Source organism: Mustela nigripes, chromosome 2 (genome assembly GCF_022355385.1).
Source record: "Mustela nigripes isolate SB6536 chromosome 2, MUSNIG.SB6536, whole genome shotgun sequence".
NCBI classification, from domain to species: domain Eukaryota; kingdom Metazoa; phylum Chordata; class Mammalia; order Carnivora; family Mustelidae; genus Mustela; species Mustela nigripes.
In genome coordinates this window covers 99515738-99538949 of record NC_081558.1, presented here as the reverse complement: position 1 = coordinate 99538949, position 23212 = coordinate 99515738, and the positions used below count along the sequence as shown (strand labels likewise).

At 45.4% G+C, this 23212-nt stretch overlaps 1 protein-coding gene across 16 annotated transcripts in view; it reads right to left on the bottom strand.

Moving 5' to 3' along the window:
* The window catches only part of KALRN (kalirin RhoGEF kinase), a 656868-nt gene that overhangs the window by 583813 nt on the left and 49843 nt on the right, over positions 1-23212 (bottom strand). For 2 of the 16 annotated variants that reach the window (XM_059391107.1, XM_059391109.1), the window contains exon 1: positions 7461-7682. The exons of 13 other annotated variants lie outside the window; for them this stretch is intronic. In XM_059391107.1, the coding sequence (XP_059247090.1) occupies positions 7461-7527 (67 nt within the window). In that variant the 5' untranslated portion in view covers positions 7528-7682. Of the gene's footprint in view, positions 1-7460; positions 7683-23212 lie in introns of those variants that run through there. One more of the 16 variants, XM_059391097.1, reaches the window with a different exon arrangement.

The window sequence follows — 23212 nt, the reverse complement described above, 5'->3', positions numbered from 1 at the left end:
GGCTGGACGGGATCCACCTTGTAAGTAATCCATCGTTTCACAGATGGGCCAACAGAGACTCACAGAGTTACGGATAGATCTCAGTCTTTCAGGAGTTTGAGCTCCAAGCTCTCTGAGGGCAGGAAGCCTAATTCCTACCCCACAATGCTCCCTGCTGTGCCTAGGCCCTTAGGAGATACTACCACCAGTAATAATACCAACAATATTTATCGCTTTGAAGATTCTTTAACAACAAGCTACCTCCATCTGCAAGGTGAAGGGCAAATTCATCACTTGCATTGAGAATCCAGCTGGCTTTCTGACCATCCAGGGACCCAGTTGTCCCTCTACCCCTCAGCTCTCAGCAATCACTGAATATGCCATGAGAGCAGAACAGGCCCTGGGAAGCCACACCACACTGAGAAAAGTGCTGCTCTACTGTTCTCACATCACGGTAACCTCCACCCCACTGGATGGAAACACCACCCCTGCACCTCACAGAACAGCTATCGGTGTCCTTCCCCCAGGACGTGGCCTAGATATATCTTGTCTGGTGATCTCACACCAAAGACAAGACATCCCAGCAATAGACTCCATCTGGGCTGACAGGGGAGGTGGACAGAAACCCCATTTTAGCACGTGTGCTGGAGAAAGAGAAAAGTGGGTGTCTCCCCACCTGCACCATAGCAGGTAGAGAAAGAGCTTAATCCAGATGGGAGTCAGGGGTCCTGGCTCTTGACTCTTCCTTAGCAGCTCTGTGACTTTACTTTTTTTTACTTCTAAAGATTTATTTTATTTTATTTATTTGAGAAAGAGAGAGAGTGTGTGAGGGGAGAGGTCAGAGGGAGAAGCAGACTCCCTGGCAGGCAGGGAGCCTGATGTGGGACCTGATCTCGGGACTCCAGGATCATGAGCTGAGCTGAAGTCAGTTGCTTAACCAACCCAGCCACCCAGGCGCCCCAGCTCTGTGACTTTAGTCAGGTACTTAACCTCTATAAGATTATATCCCATCTGTGAAATGGGCATTAAAGTAATCTATCTCAGAGAGAGACCATGAAGACCAATAGGAATAAGACGTTAGAATTGTCAAATCATTATAGTTCTCTTTTTTCTTAATAATGCCATAATAATCAGGACCTTTCCTTTGTTCCCTGGAGAGTTCAGATACTCTTCTATGCCAAAGTGACTTATTAGAAACCACTTTGAACTAGGTGTGTGGGTGAGAATATAAAGGGGTGGTGGGACAAAGACTTAAACTCGGAGAAGCTCTGCTCTCAGTGGAGGGAAAGGAACCCACCCCCACCCTGGGAGAAGTAACTAAGCTCCTAAAAGTGGCAGAAATCTGGGAGAATCAGATGTACTGCCAAGCACTTCTTCCATCCAGGCAATGCCACACACACTAACTCCTTCGGCACCCACAGCAGCCACATGAGACGTGTCTTGCTACTCTCCATAGGAGCACACTGTGGGCCATGGAATAGTGCCCACCTGCCTCCAAACAGAACCAGGTAGAATGGATTGGGGGAGCTCTTTCTGGGGGACATAAAGGTTGCCAGGATTAGAAGGGAAAGATGTGGATTAACTATAAGGAGAGGCTTGGAGCATTTTTTGTGGAAGCACAGAAAAATACGGAGGTTTCTGGGGAGATTCTGGTGTGGAGCAACAAAGAATTGTCTGGGATGGTGTTTCCAGCTGTGCTGTGTTCAAACTGTTTATTGGACAAGAAACTTGGTCCCTTTAGAAAAGTAGCTTTGTGCCAAAAGCCAATCAAATAACTATATGAGATATCTATTTGCAACTTTAAAAGCTAAGTTAAAGGGCACCTGGGTGGCTCAGTTGGTTAAGCATCTGTCTTCAGCTCAGGTCATGATCCCAGGGTCCTGGGTTCGAGCCCTGCATCAGGCTCCCTGCTCAGTGGAGAGTCTGCTTCTCCTTCTCATTCTCTCTCTGTGTACTCTCTCCCTCTCTCCCTCTAAAATAAATAATTAAAATCTTAAAAAAAAAAAAAAAAAGGAAAAGCTAAGTTAGAGTAACTTTATGTATTGTATGAATATTCCACTCAAACTGGAAGGTGACTACAACCCAAACTCCTCTAATTAGAAAATCCCCAGTGCAGGAGAGCCATCCAACACTTTTCAAGCACATGCTGTGTGCTTTTCTCTTCTTTTTCCCACAGACCACAGGAGGAAAGGAATAAGTCATAAAGGCTGGCACAAAGCAGCCACACGCCAAGCTGGGCACACATATGCAATAGTTAACAAGAGCAGGACAAGGCAAAGCCAGGTGAGAATCCCAGAGTCCATGGTAGTCAGGACTGGCCGCAAATGGATGGACTAAGTAGAGACACCAAGTCTGACCTAGTGAGGGACCAGAGCCAGGGAGATTACTGAGCAGCAAAAAGACCACAGACAGGGCATCAGGACAGTGATGGGAAACCAAGGGCCAGGAGGAGGGCTAGAAGCATGGGAAGGATGAGATCAAAGGTCAGGATGTGTGAGAGCCACAGCCATGAAGCCCAGATGCCTCTTGACCCTACACTGTACCCTGCAGAGTTAGTTCCTGGATTAGAACATTTAGGAGATGCAAAGGTTGAGGCAAGGGAGAACAGCTGCACAGGGAGAGGGGGGCTTTGGTGAGAAACAGAAGATTCCTGGCTGAACTAGAGCCTAACACTGAAGGCTTTAGGAAAGTTACTCTCACAAACTGTCGTCGCAATCTCCCAAGCCCTAGGCAGCCAGAACAGAGAGCCAAAGCCCCAGAGCAAGCTGGGGACAGACAGCATCCTACACACAGGTAAGGTCTGTTCCCAGAAATATGAAGGAAAGGCAAGGTTTAGTCAGGCAGTGATAGAACATGGTTGCAGTGAAGGCTCTGAACAAAGTTGGATGAATTATACTCAAAAGATTGTGTTCATTCCTATGTTGAGTCCTGTGTTTATTATTTTCATATAGTGACTGATTTTCTCATTTCTTCCATTATTTTGCTGAAGAGTTATTTTTGCCTTTACTCTCTGGCATCCATATTTTTTTTTCCTGGCATCCATATTACAGAACAGCAATGAGCAGTCCTCAAGCCCAGCTCCATCAGAATCACCTGCAGAGCCCTTAAAAATGCCAACATCCACCCCCCTTCCAGCGAGTCTAACTTAATTGGCTTGGGGAGGGTGGTGGGAAGGGAGGAACAGGACACTGCACTTTCTAAGAGCATCTGTGTGATCCTAATGTACATCCAAGGATAAGACCAGTTGGTTTCTGGCCCAGGACCCAAAGCACTGTGTAGTAGCTACAGGAATAAGGACAAAGCACCAAGAATTAGCCATCTAAAACCGATGTTGTAAAGTCAACATATCACTTAAGTTTTCCACACATCAGTCATTTATGAACTTCTGACACCATATCACCATATTCATGTATCTCCTACAGTTATTTCCTTAAGAGTATTTTAAATCAACTCCATTTTACTTATACTTATTTTTATTTTTTTAAAGATTTTATTTCTTTATTTATTTGATAGAGAAAGACACAGCAAGAAAGGGAACACAAGCAAGGGGAGTGGGAGAAGGAGAAGCCGGCTCCCTGCTGAGCAGGGAGCCCAATGTGGGGCTCGATCTCAGGATCCTGAGATCAGGACCTGAGCTAAAGGCAGACGCTTAATGGCTGAGACATCCAGGTGCCCCGATTACATTTATTTTTAAAAAGAAACTAGTGGACTGAGGGTAAAGACAAGCTGATGTAAAAACACAAGAGCGAAAGAAGACAGGATGGGGGCTTCTGAGTGGGAAAAGCGCATGAGGCAGGTAGCAGGGAGAGTCTGAACACCCAGGATACAGGGCAAAGTCAGCACAGACATAGGGTCGGGAGAGCGGGAAGCCTGGTAATGGGTTGGAGACTAGCAGAAAAACGCCAGAGAATGGGGCCACAGGCAGCAAGTGGTATGAGGCCATGCCTGTAAAGGAGCCCCAGGGAGGAAGAAGGGCTGAGGGAGCAGGGTGGCTGGGTGGGGCAGGCTGCTGGGGCCGGAGATGAAGGCAGGGTGGAGCGTGAGACCCAAGCTGGGCTGGCAGAAGGGAGGGGCTCTCTGGAAGATGAGTGGGGCTAAGGAGGGCCTATGTCACATGTGGTGGGGGGGACAGCAAAGCAGAAGCAGACACTGGACAGAACAGATTGTCTGCTGGACAGGGTCAGGCGGTGACCAGCAAGAGATCCTCTGGCAATGTCTGTAAGTCACCTAAAATCATCTCACGGACAACCAGAAGCAGACTTTCCCTACAGTGAGAAACACTGCCCAGTGCCCTGTGAAGAAAGAGCCACCAGTCTTTACACTCTTCCTCCTTCACTCCAAAATGACTGCAGGTACACAAAGAAATGTAAGGCCCCACCTCATGTGTTGGGGCGGGCCCCATGGAAATGCCAAAACTCAACAAGCACAAAAATCGATGTTACTTCTCTTCTATACTAATCGTGTTTCTTATCTGTATGAGCTCCTTTTCTTCCATGGACAGTCCCCACCACAGGTACCATGTCCTCAGTCACTGCCTGGCAGCAGAAGTGACAGACATCCAGTAAGAAACACTATAAAAACAGCAGAGGCAATTAACAAAATAACCCATCAAAATAATCATGTCTGAGCAAGCTGGTAGTTCCTTACCATATAAATCCCTACATACAGTGAATATAGCCCTGAAAAACAATCCCTTTTCTTTTTTAAGGTCCCTGCCCTTAACTGAACAATGATGGGGGAGACAAAAGGTTTGTCTGCAATCACCAAGCATGAACCGTCAGTTCTCAGTAAAGTTTATTTCCGCTCCCTGATGTGTTCTGTTTCCTCCCTCTTCCTAGATGTGTCAAATCACAGATTCGTTTATCCCTCAGTCACAGCCAAGAGAATGACTCAGGCGCCACAGAGCCTGTCGATTATTTCAATTTCCTAGGCTAAACTCATTGCCCACTTCTTCTCATTTCTTATCCTCTGCTCATTTTCTTGAGACCTGTTACTTTTGAGATGACACAAGGCATGACAGCGATGAGGGTGAAATGACAAGAAATCCAAAACAGATGAAGGGAGCTAAATTCTGATACACTAAAGAGAGATCTAAGAGAACTTTGTTCACTGCCCAGACGGACGGGCTCATCATTCATCCATCCATCCATTCAGCAAATATTTACTGAGCATGTCCCATGAGTTAGCTTGTCTACCATGCCACTGTTTATACAAGGCTTGCTAACATTAGCTTCTAGAGGGGGGTTCTACAGCCAAAACTTCTGCTTGAATACAGATGTGGGTGTGTACCCATATGTATGTGTAATACTAAGATACTAACCAGAACTGGGCAGCCCCTGAAAGCCTAGAGATAAGATATTCTATAGTCAGAAGGCGCTAGTCTAAAGCCCCATAATAAAGAAACTCCTAGAGGCAGTGTTTATGAAAGACCATAAACTTTCAGCTGCACCCACACAGGAAGACAAAAGTTCTGTGGAAGAACACACGATTCTGGCAACCAACTTCTGCTGTCTGGGGACACAGGTTAATCCATCAGTTTATTAACCTGACATTTCTAAGAACTTTTACATGCACTAACATAAGAAATGTCCCCCAAGTTCTGTAATACAGGTATTGGTATTAATATTCCCATTTTTCAAATTAACAAACTGAGGTTCCATTTAAGAGCAAACCATGTATTCAAGGGCACTTAGAAAGTAATGGAGCCAGAACTTGAATCTAAGTTTGCAATTCGTGGATTCAAGCATTTTCTAAAAAGTAAAAATAAATTATTATTATAGCTTATACAGTAACACCTAATTTCTTCTTACAATTAGCATATGTTATTTTGAATTTTGTTTTAATTCACATAAGTATAAATTGTCTCAGAGCCTCTAATAATTCTTAATTAGACTCTTCTCTGCTCCTGGTTATTACATGCCACCTATCCCTGTCTTTCTCACGATATCTGCATGAGAGTGAGAATGAACTGTCCTGGTGATAAAAACTAACCTCAAAGGGTCATTTTCTTCATGCCAAGCACTAGGATAAAGTTCTTGACTTGTAGTTTCTCACTGAAACCTTGCAGGAACGCTCTGAGTCAGTGCTAATAGTACCATTACCATCAGCATCCTTGTTTATAAGGAAGGAAAGAAGGCACAGAGAGTTTAAGTAACTTGCCTGAGTTCACACAGATAAGGGGGGTTCACACTCGTGATCTCCCATTGCCCCGTCTGTGATCTCCACCTGTGAGAAGTTCTGGCTCTCCTAACACTCTCATCTCCTCTCCTGTCCCAGCTCCCACCGGCCTGTTTCTCAGTGCCAGCGAGAGACTGCCTTTCACATGTGCTGGTTTGGTTTCCTCCATCTTTGATTTCTCCCCGATAAGAGCCCTGGTTCACCTGCTCTTGGCAGCTTCTGCTTCCACCTGGCACTGACCTCCCGGCATACCTAAGGATGTTCCTGCTGGAGAGGAACCCACCTTGGGGTATATAGCAGGGCTTCTCTAGGACCATCTTTTCCATCAGGGTTTGAGCTCATTCTTGCCAAAAGCTCTTAAAGGAACCAAAGCTTTTAAAAATAGCCCTCCACGTTTTTAAAAAATCAATTACTCAACCAAGTTAACAGTGGCTTTCTCTTAAACAGAATATTTGGATTTGCATCACATTATCAGGAGATTTAAATCACATGAATATGTGGGGGTGAAATGCATTAAGGTCAGATTAACCTGAGGAACAAAACTGACTTGCCCTTTTCTTTCTACAAACTACAAATTCTGAACCAACTGTACCTACAGATAATCCACAAAGGGAGCTGTCCTCAGCACAGGCGCTGTAATATGTCCATGATGCTGAGAGGTGTGTGAAGAGGAAATGAACACTTACAAAGCACCTATTATGTACCAGATGTTACGTGTTTTACAGGTATAAATTAAATAATAATTCCACAACAACCCTAGCAAATGGGTCTTCCAAAGCCCATTTTACAGATGGGGAAGCAAGCTCAGAAAAGTCACATCAATCAGCTGAAGATCACAGAGCTGGTAAGTGGCACAGCTGAGATTTGGGTCCTCCATCGGCTTGCCCCCAGGTTCTTGCTGCAGGGACCATTCTCTTCGATACACTGCTTCCCAGAGTGTTCTATCAAAAGCCCTGCAACACAGGGCTTAACTCTTCGACTACAGTACAGAGCTTGATTAAAAGGAAAAAAAAAAAAAAAAACCCAGGAAGAAATGAGATTCTGATATACAGATGCTCCCAAATGGCCCTGGGATCCCAATTGCCAGCTGGGTCAGCAATGACCCAAGGAAAACAGCCTTTCTTTACTTTCCACGGGCTGGCCACGAGCCTGTTTCACTCCCTGTTCTTTCTCTTGTTGCTCCCTGCTGCCCGCACTCCATGTCTTTCCGTGTGTGTGTCTGTGTGTGTGTGTGTGTGTGTGTGTTTCTGCCTCCGTCTCTCTTTCACACGCGCGCACACACACGCACACTCACTCAGGAATACCTCGATCCAGCAGCCGGAGCAAGCGAAGGTACCAGAGATACCACTGGTCCCAGAAGCGGTCCGTCATCCCACCCTGAAGTCATCCTTCACAGCCAGTCCCTCAGCAGAGCCTCATCCCACCACCACCGAGTCGAGGAGGCCGGAATTCCTTGACGCTGGGCTCTCGCGCAGCCTGCTCTGAGCAAATGCCTGCCTGCGAAGACAGCCACCAGTCCTCCCACACAGAGGCTGACTGTGCCTGAGCTGTTTCGCAGCAACAAAGGAACAAGTGCAGAACACCGCCGCCTTGTGCAGACCTAGCCTGCAGGGGCCCAAGGGGAGGTCAGAGATGGCAGGGGGAGGGGAACCGGCAGGGCTCTCACAAAGAGACGAGGTTGAGAGGTGGACTTGGGAATGAAAATCCACACTCTAGGCCACGTCTTGAATTTCATTCCAGAATCTCCCACCATCCTGGCTTCCCCTGCCTCCCACACCAGAGGCCAGCAGCTCCCCTAATGGGACTGGGGTAGGAAGGCAGGAGCTCAGCCATCTAGGACTCTAAGACCAGCCCAGAAAACCCACAGCCTGACTGCCTCACTCCATAAGGACCACAGACACGCCTGCCCAAGAAAGCAAGGTCCACAGAAAAGGAGCAGAAAAGGGCCACAAACCCTTTCTCCCTATGTCCATTCAGGAATCCTCTGTTACAGTGGAGATAGGACAGGCTCTGTAGTCACCCAGTCATGGGTTCAAATCCTGCTATCACTTAGCTGCTTGGCCTCAACCAAGTTTCTTCAACTCCTTAAGCCCCAGCTACCTCCTTGTAAATCATAGAGAACATTTGCCCCACAAAGGTATTGTGAAGTTCTAGGGAAAGGAAGGAGGCATCATTTCTGGGAGAGTGGTGCTCAAGGGTTTGTCCCCCTTCCGGCCAACCCCTCTCCTTTTCGCCAGCTTCTCAGTTCCCACACGTCCATACATTCTGTGGTTTTCCACCTCCGGCCCTTGCTCCTTCTCTTCCGGACAATACCATGGCTTCCTCTGATTTCCCCAATGTCTACTTCAAATGCCACAAATCAGGCTGCCAACCCAGGTCCTCTCCTTTATATTCCATTTCACTTTCTCCTTGTATAAGATTCTGCTCCCATATTCGATCATTAAATCCATGAATATAGGAAGTGCTTTGTAACCACCATTGTATCCCCCAATGTACTTCGTATAGTGCCTTGAACTTTGCAAGTGCTCGAGTATTTACGACCTGAAAGACGAACAGGCAAGTGAGTCTGGGAATGCCACACAATTTCATTCTTTCAGTTTTGTTTTGTTTGTTTTTTTTTTTATTGAAATTCAATTAGCCAACATACAGTACATCATTAGTTTCAGATTGTAGAGTTCAAGAATTCATCAGTTGCGTATGACATGCAGTGCCCATTCCATCACGTGCCCTCCTTACACACCATTTCATTTTAATGGCAAAGAGCAGAACGCACCATGGCATCCAAGTTCCTGGGCACACCCTAAGGTGTACAGGAAGACGACAGGGCTCTCTGTGCTTGCCCTGCTGGGAGCCCATTTGACGGTGGACTGACTGGTCACCCACAGGGTGAGGCTGTGCCCCTGGTGACCAGGAGGCCTGCTCACAGAAATAAAACCCAAGGGGACTCTAGGTCCAGGACAACTTTGTTCTCTAAGCCCCAAAACTACCCAGCCACAGCTTTTTTCACTCAGCCCATGCCAGCAATGCCTTCTCACTGTCCTAACAGAAATGTTGGCTTTCCTGGCCTCCTGGTCTCTGCTGGGCAGCTGGTGGGAGCAGTCCGCCCTCAGCATTTGCCCTTCCCAAGAGCATAGGCCTCCCAGATAAGACCGGCCGCAGATTAGGGAAAAACTCAGACTGAGGAGGAGGCTGGGGTGGGCCTGGGGGTGGGTTGTGAGCTAGGAGGGAAGGAGAAGAGAAAGCAAGTGTGGCCACAATCTCCCCCCTCCCCTGCCACCCTCTGCATCAGCACCACCACTGCCTCATGGTCCCTTCAGAAAGGGCAGCAGTGGGACCGAGCGGACACACTGCCTAAAAGCCACTTCTCAGAATCTGCTAGTATTATTTTGTTATTACCTTAAATGGACAAGACTCCAGCCTGTAGTTCACACAAGAATGCAAGCTCCTCCTCTCTCCAGACAGAAGTGCACTGACCGCGGAGCCTCCCCCTTCCTTCCCAAGCAACAGAATCCATCATTCAGGTGTAGCCAGTACTCTGTAGCCCACAAAAGACAGTCATATCCATCATTTCCTCTGGGTCTCTGAGCAGCCCTGCAAGGTCTGTAGGATAGGGATCATTTCCCCGAGGCTACAGCAGAGAGAAGTGCCTTCCAAGAGGTTCAACAACTTGCTTACCATAGAGTGCCTAGTAGGTAGCTGCGCTGAGAAAGAGATCCATACCATCTGTGTCCTCCCAAAGAGAGTTTCCGGGGCTCTGGAATGTTCCCTGAGGAACTGTGACACATTTCCCAGAGCAATGGAAGCCCTTCCAGAAGGTCAGGACCTGGGGAACAGGGCTGCTTCCCAACAGGGGGCTCTTCCAGGACACTGTCAGGCCACACCATGGGCAAGCAGGCCTCACTAATGCCGTTTACACATTTCTTTAGCTCCTGGCTATGGCTGCCAAGGGAGAGCATCTCTGCATAAGAATGCTGAAAGAGGGGGCGCCTGGGTGGCCCAGTGGGTTTAAAGCCTCTGCTTTCAGCTCAGGTCATGGTCTCAGGGTCCTGGGATCAAGCCCTGTATTGGGCTCTCTGCTCGGCAGGGATCCTGCTTCCTCCCTCTCTCTCTGCCTGCCTCTCTGCCTCTTGTGATCTCTGTCCGTCAAATAAATAAATAAAATCTTTATTAAAAAAAAAAAAAGAAGAAGAAGAATGCTGAAAGAGGCTTCCTATAACACAACTTGAGAGAAATCTGAAATGGGGGACTGAGGAAGCCACACATGGCTCACCCACCATGCAGGAGACCCAGACAGAGATGGGCTGATAGAAGAAGGTTACGGTGACTGTGTGGACACTGTGTAGACCAGAGTCCTCTGTTCCATGACCCACTCTTGGCTTAGAGAAAGCAGCTGGCCCTGTTCCCCTCCCTCTGGTAACCAAGGGCAATTCCACACAGCTTTGTTTTCAGAGAGAGAAAGGAAATAAATGTGTTAAAGAACAGTATGGGTGGAAACACTTCCCCCACAAACTATGAACCTAGGAACATAAGCATTACCTATTGGGTCAGGCCCAGGATGAACCCATTCAGCTGGGAATTTTACTAAAACCAGCCCCAATCAATCAAGCTGGGTTCCTTAGAGCTCCCCGGCCCACCAATGCTCATTTTTCCAACCCCCATGGAGCCTTTTTAAGTCTTAGTGCAAATGCAGCCCCTCTAGTCGTTGAATAAAACAGCAAGTTGCCATTTAGCTGCAGGGCAATTAGAAAGGATGGGGGACTGGCCAGGACATAGCTTTATTAAGTTTTGTTGGCATTATTTTCTCTTAAACAATGCTTTCTCAGTGGCTGCTTCTTTCATCATGGCCAAAGCAAGCATGACCATTCCCATTGGCATGGTCCCTCCAGCCTCCCTAGCTGGCTACAGAGACATACTCTTCAGGGACAAACGGCCTCTCCAGGTCAGCAACAGTATGTCTATTCCAGAGGGCTGATGCTCACTGGTTACTCGATGTCACATCACAGATATGTTGCCTTCTCTTCAGTGTTCCTTCTTCTTAACTTGGCACTGTTCTTTCTCCCTCTCTCCACCCGCCCCAACATGAAAACACTGTGTTCCCGATCAGATAAAGCAAGCACAGTGTATGGAGCAGAAGGCAAACAGCATGGAGGGAGGAGAGAACCAATCGTGTCCCCAATTGTTCCCACTCATCTCCTGGGATGATGACAGCCATTCCCACATCAGCACCGGCCAGCTCCTGAGACACACGGGGCGATGAGACAAGGGAAAACCACAAAGGAGGCAGCGTGGATGGGTACCAGAACAGAGACAATCCGCCAACATGGAGTTCTTCCCCCCGCCCCGCCCCAGGAAGTGAGCTCCATCAGGCTGCCATTTTGCCCTACAAGCTGTGCTTCAGTTGCAACATGAATCAAACACTCCAACAGACACCATCCTCAGCCACCTCCCACACCACTTCTGTCCCGCTGGCGATGAGCACCCTAGTGGTGAAGTGAAGCCTGTGGCAGTACATTCTCTAGGACACCATCCATGGGATGGGAAGGACCCCGACCAAGCTCTCCTAGGAGAGCCTGGTATGCCCAGGTCAAGAGGCTCCTTAGGTCCACACCTGAGGACAGCACCTATGACAAGTATCACTTATCAAATTGAAATTCAAGTCCATCTCTCCCAAGAGGCCTTTCCCAGCTAACCCCATTCCTTCTCTACCTCAGAGGCTCTCAGAGTTTAATGGGCAGCAGAATCACCTCAGAGGGTTGTTATCCACGCAGAAAACTAGGCCTCAGTCCCAGAGGCCTGCATATTTAACGAGCTCCCCAGACGATTCTGTCTCCAGCTCTCCTCTCTTACATGCAGCCCTGACTTTATTTAACTCTTCTGGTTGAATTCTAGTGTGAACCTAACTCCCCACACACCCCAAGAGTCCAGTAAGGAGGGAGATTCTGGGTCCCCTGGAAGGTAAGGGGAGGCCCCACCTCCCAAGTCCTCCTAGAGGGCCCTAATGGAAGAGCTTAAGAAGCTGTCCGCTGGGAGGGAAAGAAATCAGCCTCATCTCCCCACAGGCTCCAGAAAGCGCTCATTCTGCCCTGGGTCCACTGCACATCTGCACAATAACTTTAAATGTCACCTCAAATATCAGGCCAGGCAGCAGGAGGGAAAGGCAGAAGCTAATTAGCCTGCCTTGCCCTGGCTTTTGTGTCGCTTTCATCCTTGCTCACCTCTAGCCTCCACTGAGATCTTTAACTCTCCCTTGGCCAGGGAGCCCCTGCTCATGAAGCCTGCACACAACCTTTCATCGCACGGGGCACTAAAGCAAACTGTTTAATGGAGGAGATGCAATCCCTCCCTTCCCTCTGTTATGAGTATTTACAGTTCTTCCCTCTACCCCTGCCACTCAATAGAACCCCATGTTGCCCTGAATATCCAACCACAGCACGCCACCCCAAAACTCCCACCCTCTGCCCCAAGAGCCAGACTCATCCTCTCTTTCTCTGCCTCTTCAAAGCTTACGCATCCCAGGTCTGTGGAAAGTATCATGAAAATCTCATCCCCTCTAAGGGTCTCCTGATGAGATCTTTACATTTAGGCCCTTGGGGAGTATTTACATTTTGGCAAAAGATATTGCTTCAAAGCAAGGGGGGAAAAAAGCTCATAAATACAGAGAACATACTGGCGTTTACCAGAGGATGGGGGGAGGCCAAACAGGTGAAAGTGGTTAAAAGGTATAAATTTCCAGTTATAAAATAAATAAGTCAGGGTGTCCAGGTGGCTCAGTCAGTTAAGCATCTGCCTTCAGGTCAGGTCATGATCCCAGGGTCCTGAGATCAAGCCCCACGTTGAGCGCTCTGCTCAGCAGAGAGTCTACTTCTCCCTCTGCCTCTGCCCACCACTAGCTCCTCTGCTTGTGCTTTCTCTATCAAATAAATAAATAAAATCTTTTAAAGAAATAAATAAATAAGTCATGGAGATGTAATGTACAACACAGTGACTATTGTTAATAATACCATATTGCATATTTGGAAGTTGCTAAGAGTGGATCTTAAAAGTTCTTATAACAAAAAAAAATTGTTAACTATATAAGGTGGTGGACATTAACTAGACTTATTGTGGTGTTCATTCTGTAATATATACAAATATCAAATCACTATGTTTAAAATCACAAATCACTACGCTTAAAACTAATTTGTCAATTATACCTCAATAAAAAAAAGGAAATGGAAAAAAAATAATATGGTGTGTTTCTACCATCATCAGAGATGCTAAATTAACATCTTACTCTTTGTTACCAAATTAACATTTAATTTTGAGGATGTTTGTATATGTACATGATCTGGTGTTAAAGAGCTTAATTTGTGCAAATTATGATTTGGAATAACAAATTATGATTTTTGAATAACAATTTATTCAATTGTTAAAAAATTTTTAAAAAGGCAGGGTGCAGAAGTCTGGGCCTTAGATAAGCAGTGTGGTGGCAGGGGATAAAGGTGGCAAGGAGAAGCTCTTCCTTAAGCCTTATGGGCTTTTGCTGTTAAGCCATCCTGATGAAGGCAACTCACAGGAGCTGGTTCCTCCACTATTCTCCACAACTCACTCCCCTGACCTCCTATTTCCTACTCAGAACATCATTAGCTGGTAGGCACCTTCTCGCTCTAAAGCACCAAAATTATAAAGTAGTTCTTCTTGAAGAAGAAGGAAAAAAAAAAAGCCACTATATTGTTGGGAAGAACACCTCAGAACCCGACCCAGGAGACCTAGGTAATCGGCCCAGACAGTTCTTTATTATCTCCTATGTTTCTCTCACAGCCAGTAAGGTGCTGCCACCATCTTACCTCCACTAAGAACAGGGCCTTCACTCGAGGTGATATGACTCAAAAGACCGTGGGGCACTTCAATCTTGGGGTCCGTTCACCCTGGTGAGTTTTCTCTGAACTCTTCCTCTCATCTCTTAATTCCGGCAGTTCACCAACACAGAATCAGGAAAACCTACATCGTCAGTCACCACAGCTGAAATCTTACACCTCCTCACCCAGCCCACAGGAAGTCCTACTGTAGAGAATTGTCTCCCTTCTTCTCTCTTCATCTCATGCCTTCTCATCTCCTTCAAGAGCTTTTCCAAATAGCCCACCTCCCCACATCCCCCACTCCATAAAATCAGGCAACAGACTATAATGACCAGGGTTTAAAATAATGAATATGAAGTTAAACAGGATCAGAGAGAGCCCACGGTCCCATCAGAGGAATACAACATCTTGGTAGGCATAAATCTAGAACTAAACATCTTTTTCAGTACTCTAATTTTTTTTTTTCAGGGATAATGTATAATCTGTGAGTGTTCCATAGGGTGACCCACTATCACATCAGAGCATCTGACACACCTGAACGCCCTCACCCCGGCTCCCCACCCCAGGAATGGGTAACCAGAGTAGCTACACACTGACCAAGTTCAATTCTCTCTTTCTTGGCCCTCATGTTCAAAAAGAAAAGAATCCGTTGCCATGATCACTTTACTTTTCAGAAAATGAATTCTGCTTATGGTTCTTAAAAATAACTAATTCCCATAAATCTACAAATAATCTCTTTCTAATCTGTTTATACTGCTAATCTGAAGTCTTCTCAGTGTTGGGAAAGGGCTTAAGCTTTGGAATCAGACCAAATGGGTTCAAATCCCAAATTTCTTCTTCTAGCTGAGTAAATCGAGACAAATCACTTAACTTCTGTACATTTAACTTTCTCCATCTTTTAGATAAAGATAAGATTGATCTTACAAAATCTGAATGACCTTTAACAAGAAAAAAACAAAATAACATATAGAAAATATGAAGCCCTGTCCCTAATATATACTAGGTGCTTCATGAACTTGGTGCATTCTCTTACGATAGAAAACAAGCTCCTATCAGATTGGAATTCTAAAAGCATATGACCTGAGTAGACAGATAAACTGGAAAAAACAAAAACAAAAAATCCCCAGTGTCAGTTTTGCCACTGAGGACAACTCTAAGCCAGTGGCCCTTCCAAAGCCCTGAGTCAGGGACAAGTCATAACACCAGATGCCTGATCTTCTCTACCCCTGCTTCAGGCAGGGGCACATTTCTGGATCTTACTTGCCCAACTGCCCCAATTCATCTGGCTTCTTCCCTCTGCTGCAAGGTTGGAAAGTTCTAAGAAATATTCAATTATGAAAAATCCTTTGACGATGCCCATAGGAACTGTGTGGATGACCCTCTGCACGGAGGAGGTGGGAAAGTCTCTGGAGTTCCCGCGTGAGTTTCCCTGTCCTCTGATGATATGGCTTCCCTGAAAGCCCACCAGTCTGGCCTCGAAGCAGGTATACAGGAAGGCCTACTTAAGGATAGCATGAAGAACAAACCATCCAACTTCAAGAAGAAAAACTTTTATAGTCTAAGAATAGGAAGTTTCTCCTAAGCATTTAGACACAAAGCTCAATATATTGACTTGTATAAGGATTATTTTTTTAATCTCTCGAAGTATATACCAATCATAAGGAGAATAAGGGCTGGACAACAGCAGTGAAAGGAATTCTTTTCACTGTATATATTTTTTTAACATCTTAATTTTGTTTTTTTTTTCCAGTGTTCCAAGATTCATTGGTTATGCACCACACCCAGATTATGCTGAGTGAAATAAGTCACTGTATATCTTTCTACACCATTTGAATTTTGACCTTTGGACTATATCACCTAACTTTTTAAAAGACCTCTTAAGAGGGAGATGGGGAAATGGTTGAGCCCAGTGATGGGTATTAAGGAGGGCACAGATTGCATGGAGCACTGGGTGTTATATGCAAACAATGAATCACGAAACACTACGTCAAAAACTAATGCTATACTGTATGGTGACTAATATAGCACAATTAAAAAAAAAAAAAAGAAGATAGAGTCAAGAATAAATAAAACTGTCCTTGGAGTCTAGCTGCCATGTGGTGAGAAGCTCAAGCCACATGGAAAGGCCCCACAAAGGAGAACCAAAGATCGGGATGAGAACCCCAGCGAGTCCCAGCCCTACCCACATCAACCGGCTGCCATATGAGTGAGACCACTCTGAAGCTCCCAGCCATCCCAGCACCCAGGCAGACACCACATAAAGCAGAACTGTCTGGTCAACGCTCACCATCATGAGAAACCACATACTGTGGTTCTAAGCCACTAAGATTGGGGGTGGCCTGTCACAGTGTAACAACTAAATGAAACATGGAGTCATTGGTGAATGGAGAACAGTTACAGCCACAAGACTGGATGAGATCACCGATGAAGCATTGAAGAGGATTGTGCCTTATTTCACCTAGAAGACAAAAGCATGCCTAGTCTCAGGGCTGTATCTTTTTATCTACCTATCTACCTATCTTGCAATTGGAATTCTGAAGACAAGATTGTCGTAGGGGTGTTTAATTAACATGCTTGCTTGCACCTTAAAAAGAAGTCAGATTTTTCTCTGACAGGAAGTAAATATGTGTGATTTGGTTGCTTGCTTTGACAAGAAGCGCTGCCTTTTCCAATCATTAAATTTGCATCTCCAAAAGCTTGAAAAAATATATTTAAGACTATATAAAGTATACAATATGCTAGAAAATATATAATTTGTAACCATTTAAATATGTGGGTAAAAAATGTTTAATGTCATCTTAAATGTGTGTGGGGGGTGGTGTGTAGTTTTCCATCTTCTTTTAGGACAGACACAAGTAAAAAAAATCTGAAAAGCCCACTGAATTATCTGTGGTATACCCTCACAACGGAATATTGTGCAGCCACTAAAAAGAAGAATGATGAGGCTTTCTGTAAATTGATATGAAAAGATCTTCCAGAGATATTTTGGGGTTCAAAATGCAAAGGATAAAACAATATCGTTAGTATTCAGTTGCTCTTGATAAGAAAGGCATAAAATAAGTACGGATTCCAATTTGTTTGTATTTGCAAAAAGAAACACTGGAAGGCTTAGCAAGAAATTAAGGCTGACAGTTGCCCATAGTGGGAAGAGATTGGGTAGACAAATATAACAGTCATATAAAGACCTTTACACATTGTATTGATTTTTGAATAGTGTGAACTGTAGGATTTTTTTCAAGCCTTCACAGGAAAAAATAAGAATAGATAAAATTGCAAAAATAAGAATAATGCTAACAGATAATCTAGGAGACAAATATTCGCTACATTGCAACAATACATCATACAAAGGATTTAGTAGCTCCGACGTACAAAGAGCTCCTGAAAAACATTAAGAAAAAGTCAAAACAACTCAGTACAAAAATGGGTCAAGAACATAAATGGGCAATTCACAAAGAAGAAAAAACAGCTGATGATAAAAAGTAAAAAGATGTGGCGCCTGGGTGGCTCAGTGGGTTAAGCCTCTGCCTTAGGCTCAGGTCATGATCTCAGGGTCCTGGGATCAAGCCCCGCATTGGGCTCTCTGCTCAGTGGGGAGCCTGCTTCCCCCTCTCTCTGGCTGCCTCTCTGCCTACTTGTGATCTCTGTCAAATAAATAAAATATTTTAAATAAAATTTTTAAAAAGAGCAAAAAGGTGCTAACCTTTACTAATGATTGGGGAAACACAAAACAGCAAGCCACATTTGATCTATCCCACTGGACCTATATATATATCAAACCTATATATATATCAAACAAACTGACACAGTGTTTCAGAACTCAGTTTGACAGTACCTATCAACATTTCTAAAGTGTATAGCCTTCAGCCCAGCAATCCTATTTGTAAGACTTTCACCTCCTGCACTTACACAATGCACTATGCCCTATAATAGCCAAAAAGGGGAGGTAGGGTTCCTGGATGGCTCAGTCAGTTAAGCATCTGACTTCGACCTAGGTCATGATCTTGGAGTCTTGAGATCAAGCCCATTGTCAGGCTCTCCGCTCGTCCCTCCCCCTGTTTGCTCTCTCTCCCTCTCTCTTCTCCTTCTCTCTCAAATAAATAAATAAAAATCTTTTTTAAAAAACTAACAAAGGTAACCTAAATGTCCAACAATAGGAACTAGTAAGATAAATTATAATACCGTTACAATACAACCTAGGTTATACTTAAACTTTAAAAAGGACAAGCAGTTTTATTTGTAGTGACATGAAAGAATGTCTGTAATATATCATTGGGTAGGATAATACAATTTATAAAACAATTTGAAATAATTCATATTATCCAATTCTTGTGTGAGCATAAACTATGGGTACATACAGACACACTATGAGTATGTATTTCAACATGCATAGGAGTTCTGATAGGATATAACCAAACTGTTAACAGTGGAGGGGGAGAAGGTGGTTAGAAAATTATAATTTTATAAAAAAATTTTTTAAGATTTTTTATTTATTTATTTGACAGAGAGAAATCACAAGTAGGCAGAGAGGCAGGCAGAGAGAGAGAGAGGCAGAAGCAGGCTCCCTGCCGAGCAGAGAGCCCGATGCGGGACTCGATTCGAGGACCCCGAGATCATGACCTGAGCCGAGGGCAGCGGCCTAACCACTGAGCCACCCAGGCGCCCCTAATTTTATAAAATTTTATGTTGCTCTCATTTTTCACTTTAAGCTTTTCTACTTGTGGTAACTTTCAAGGCATTTAATTAATCAGGTTGACTGAAGTAGCAGCTCAGGCCTTTTCTGAAAAATGAGTGCCTCAAGGCCGGGCTAGCAAGCTCCTTCTTCAGTTCCCACTCACAGGATCTGGAACATGATAGTCTCCAGAGAAGCCACAGGTCATAATAACCAGCTCCCCGGACTCCTATACCTGTCCACTGGCTAGCAGACACAGTCTGTCCCCCACTTCACTCCACACCCTGGCTCACCCCCAGAGTCTGGATGGCCGCTCTATGACCTTACCCAGCATTCAGTACAACCCCAACTCTCCTCAGCCTAGTCCCTTAGTGGCCACTTAGACACCTTTGGGACTTTGGTCAGAGACAGCAACTGTTTCGTGCCAAGTTCCCATTCACCAAGGGCAGTGATTGTCCAGAACTTCATGGAAAGTAAAGCTACCCTTTTCCTCTTTGTATTAATAAATATCTTTGAGACAAAAAAGAAAAATTCTGGGCCCACACACAGGATGGATTGGAAATAGCAGAGCTGTCAATTAGTGGCATCTGCCAGGACAAGGCAGGAAGAGTGGTGAGCACATGAGCTCTCCTGCCTGCCATCCCTGCCCTTGTGAGCAGGGCTGTGACTCGCTAACTCGGACACCTGCAGAACTGCCGCCTCTACGCAGTGTTAGACTTGGGTTGTGGTGAGCTGATGGTAGTGGGAGGTGGCTGGGGGCGAAGGAGGATGACAGCAGAGCGTGACTGTGTCCTTAAATGCCATGTCTATCAGGAGACCAGGTGAGGGCGTGGTGAGTCTGAGGAGGTAGAAGGAGCCTCCAACAATAGGTAGACATGAGGTCCCAAACAGCTGCAGACAGAAGCCTCTGAACGTCTAGGCACAGTGCAGGCCAGTAGCAAGCCCAGAAGTGAGTTCCATCTGTCCGGGCTTACGGAGTTCCTTATCCCAAGGACTCAGCAACTGTGACCACATAAGAACTGGCCTTGCACAATTTTGTAATGTCCAAGTGCCCTATTAATTAGGAATTCACTCATCTTTCCTATCCCTGCAAACAAAAACGGGGAAGGGAGGCGGGGGAAACCTCAAATCAAAAAAATCTCAGAACTTCACGTGTTGTAACTAAAAACACTCAATAAACAAAGCCAGTCCTTGGGCTCCCTTAGGGAGTAATTGTCTAAGAATGCTCCTTTTCTTTCAGCTGGTGAGAGAGAGAGAGAGAGGGAGAGAAAGGGAGACAGACATTTGTGGAGTTCATCTTGAAAGCATTAATTTTTCCAAACACCAATGTGCGGTTCGTGCGTTTTTCCTGCACAAGTGGCAGCAGGCAGTGAGGAGGGGGCTGAAGATACCCTCCGTGCAGGGTCTGCCTGTGGGGTTTCAGAGGAAGTGGTCATGGTGATGCCCCAGGGGAAGGATAGGACTTCAAGAAGCAGGGGCCCAGGCACCATGACCGGCCCCAAGAAGGGGTTGCACAAGGCCTGTGGTGCTGACGACTTGGGGTAGATTACTCTAATCCTAAGGGAAGAGAAGAAGCAGAGCCAATATCTCCACCCCCTTTCAGGACCATTCTCTAGGGGCTGAACTGGCAATTAACCAAAATGGCCTTCTTCCTCACCCATCCCTCACAACCTACAACCCTGCCAATCACATGCTGGCCTAGCCTTAGGACAGGCTGTCCACTTTTCAGGTAGAGGTCTTTAAACCACATCCCCTTCTTCTCCACCTCATTTATGGATGAAAGCGGAGAATGCAGTTTGCTCATCCATACGTAAACTATTCTTTGTTGCCCTGAGTCCATCCTCTTGAGGAAGTTGAGAGTTGAGGGCATTCTCCTCTGCAGTCTGTGCACAGAGGACAAGACACAACAAAACTGTCCACTGAGGCACAGGAAAGTCTCATTACCTTCTGAGGAGAGCAGATTCAACAATTAGGGTACACCAGAAGCCTGCTCAGTCTTAACCAGACATCCTCCAAGCAGATTACTACCACCAGGACATAGCCACATGCAACCACGTGCCAGGAGTCCCACTGGAAATCAATGCCCACCCCCAGACTTAAATGCCTTCTTACCACCAAGATGTCATATACCAATTCTAGTGCTTACTAGCTGTATAAAACTGATCAAGATACTTCATCTAAATGAGGATGAAAATAAACATTTTTAGGGGCACCTGGATGGCTCAGTCAGTTAAGCATCCAACTCTTAATTTGGGCTCAGGTCATGATGTCAGGATTGTGAGAATGAGCCCCGCATTGGGTTCTGCACTAAGTGTGGAGTCTGCTTAGATTCTCTCTCCTCCTCTCCCTCTGCCCCTCTTCCCCTACTCTGAAAAGAAAAAAAAGAAGAAAAATGGTTTTAAGTAAGTTGAGAAATTGAAAGGGCTGAGAAGAGTACTTGACACACAAGAAGTACTATATATGCATTACGATTATGATCCTTCACTCTCTACGTTAAGCTATCTCTTCCCTTTGGGCCATTGCATATGTTCTTTCCATGCTCTGGAACACTATTTCCCACCCTATCTTCATGGGACTCTCTGTGTTAATTCTCCAGGTCTCTAGGAAGGCTTCCTTTATATGGGCTGGGTGTCCCTGCACATACACCATCACACCCTGTACATCCCTGGTATCATATTCTGTCCCAATTGTCTACATGTCTATCTCCTCAACCAGGTCCTTCATCCATAGTGCCTGGCACAGAGAAGACACTCGATAAACTATATGTTCAGTGAAAGGAAAAACGAATGAAGCATAGGTGAAGAGTACTTTTCATGCATTCAAGTATTTGTCACATCCCAACTCTGTGTCATATCCTGGATTACACTTGCAAATACACAAAGGCCAGAACACCCACCCAGGCTGCTCTCCAGAAACTCATGGCCAGAGGTGCAGTTTTTGCCTTTTACCGGTAACTCGAGAAAAAAGATGAGGTGAGTGTAGCCCAGCCCAAGAAGGAAAGTGTTGGAGGGGAACACAGGTAGAGTTCCCTAGAGTAGGGTGTGCTTAACTTGAATGAAACAACAAAAGTCCTGAACCTAAGATTCTGTTTGTCATCCCTACAGATGAAGAATAAATGTAGGGGCACCTGGATGACTCAGTGGGTTAAAGCCTCTGCCGTCAGCTCCAGTCATGATCCCAGGGTTCTGGGATCGAGCCCCACATTGGGCTCTCTGCTCAGCAGGGAGCCCACTTCCTCCTCTCTCTGCCTGCTTACTTCTCTGTGATCTCTGTTTGTCAAATAAATAAATAAAATCTTAAAAAAAAAAAAGAAGAAATATAGCTTCGCTAAGAAAAACAAAAGAATAATAATAAATAATTGTAGCTTCACTAAGAAAAACAAAAGGTGGACCCTTCTTTATAAGGATGGTTTATTTATCCAAGTATCAATCTGCCTCTTTCGAGAAACACTGCTCAGTCACTATATCCATGCTGTCTGCAGAATATCATTACTAGACTGTAAACTCCTGCAAACAGAGATTGTAGTTTATTTTATCATAGTATATTTTTATATCCCATCCCACTCCTGTCTGCCCTGAGCACCAAGCACCTAGCATGCTGTCTTGCCCAGGGTAAAGGAACATTGCAGGATACAAGAGGAACTAGTCACTCATTTGGTATCATTTCTACCATTCTGCATTTCTCAGCATGTTGTTTTAGAGGTTTGGTTTTATTTTGTTTATCAACTTAAGGGAAAAGAAAAAAAGAAACGTCAGGAGTTAAAGGAGTATCTGTTGTTCCTTCTGCTTTTCTCTAGTGAAGCAGAATGGGCACCACCACAACCCCACCCACTTAAATAAAGCCTGCTCAGGGATGCTGGAGATCTACTTGGCTATGACTTTGTCAGAAGTCTTTGATAGCTCAAGCTCACTAAAGGGAAAAAAGGAAACAGAATTTCTACTTATAGTAAGAAAAAGCCAAAGCAACTTTTCCCTTTGAGATTACATCATAGATACCTGAGGTTATGTTTTCCATTCTACTTGACCTAAAAGTGAGGCAACATAAGATCTTTCCATCAGTGAGAAGTCCAAGGCTTCCTACCTCCAGAAGGACACTGGGGCTCCCAAACCCGAGCCCCGGGAGCAGGGGACTCCAGAGCTCTGCCACCCACTGCCGCTGTGGCAGTGTGACTGCACACCTCTTTGGGATGATTTCTGGAGACCCATGCTACTACCTCTGTCCTCCATGCTCCATGCCAGGACTCTGGTCCCACCATCGCTACCATTTTGAGGGCTATCTGTGGCATGTCATATCATGAATTTCAAAGCCAGATGAAAGTGACCTGGAAACTGTCTACCCCATCATTTCCATCCTTCTTATGGATAATGCAGAGAAAGCTGGTAAGGCCTGAGGCACAGAGAATGTCCTTTTACCATGAGTACCAGAGAGAGAAAACATGCACGGTTGACTTTGTGTCGATCAATGGACATACACGTTCACACTGGCCTGCGGGTGCACCCATGCGAATACACCTCCATATATATTGTCAGGGAGACATATTAGTCTGAAT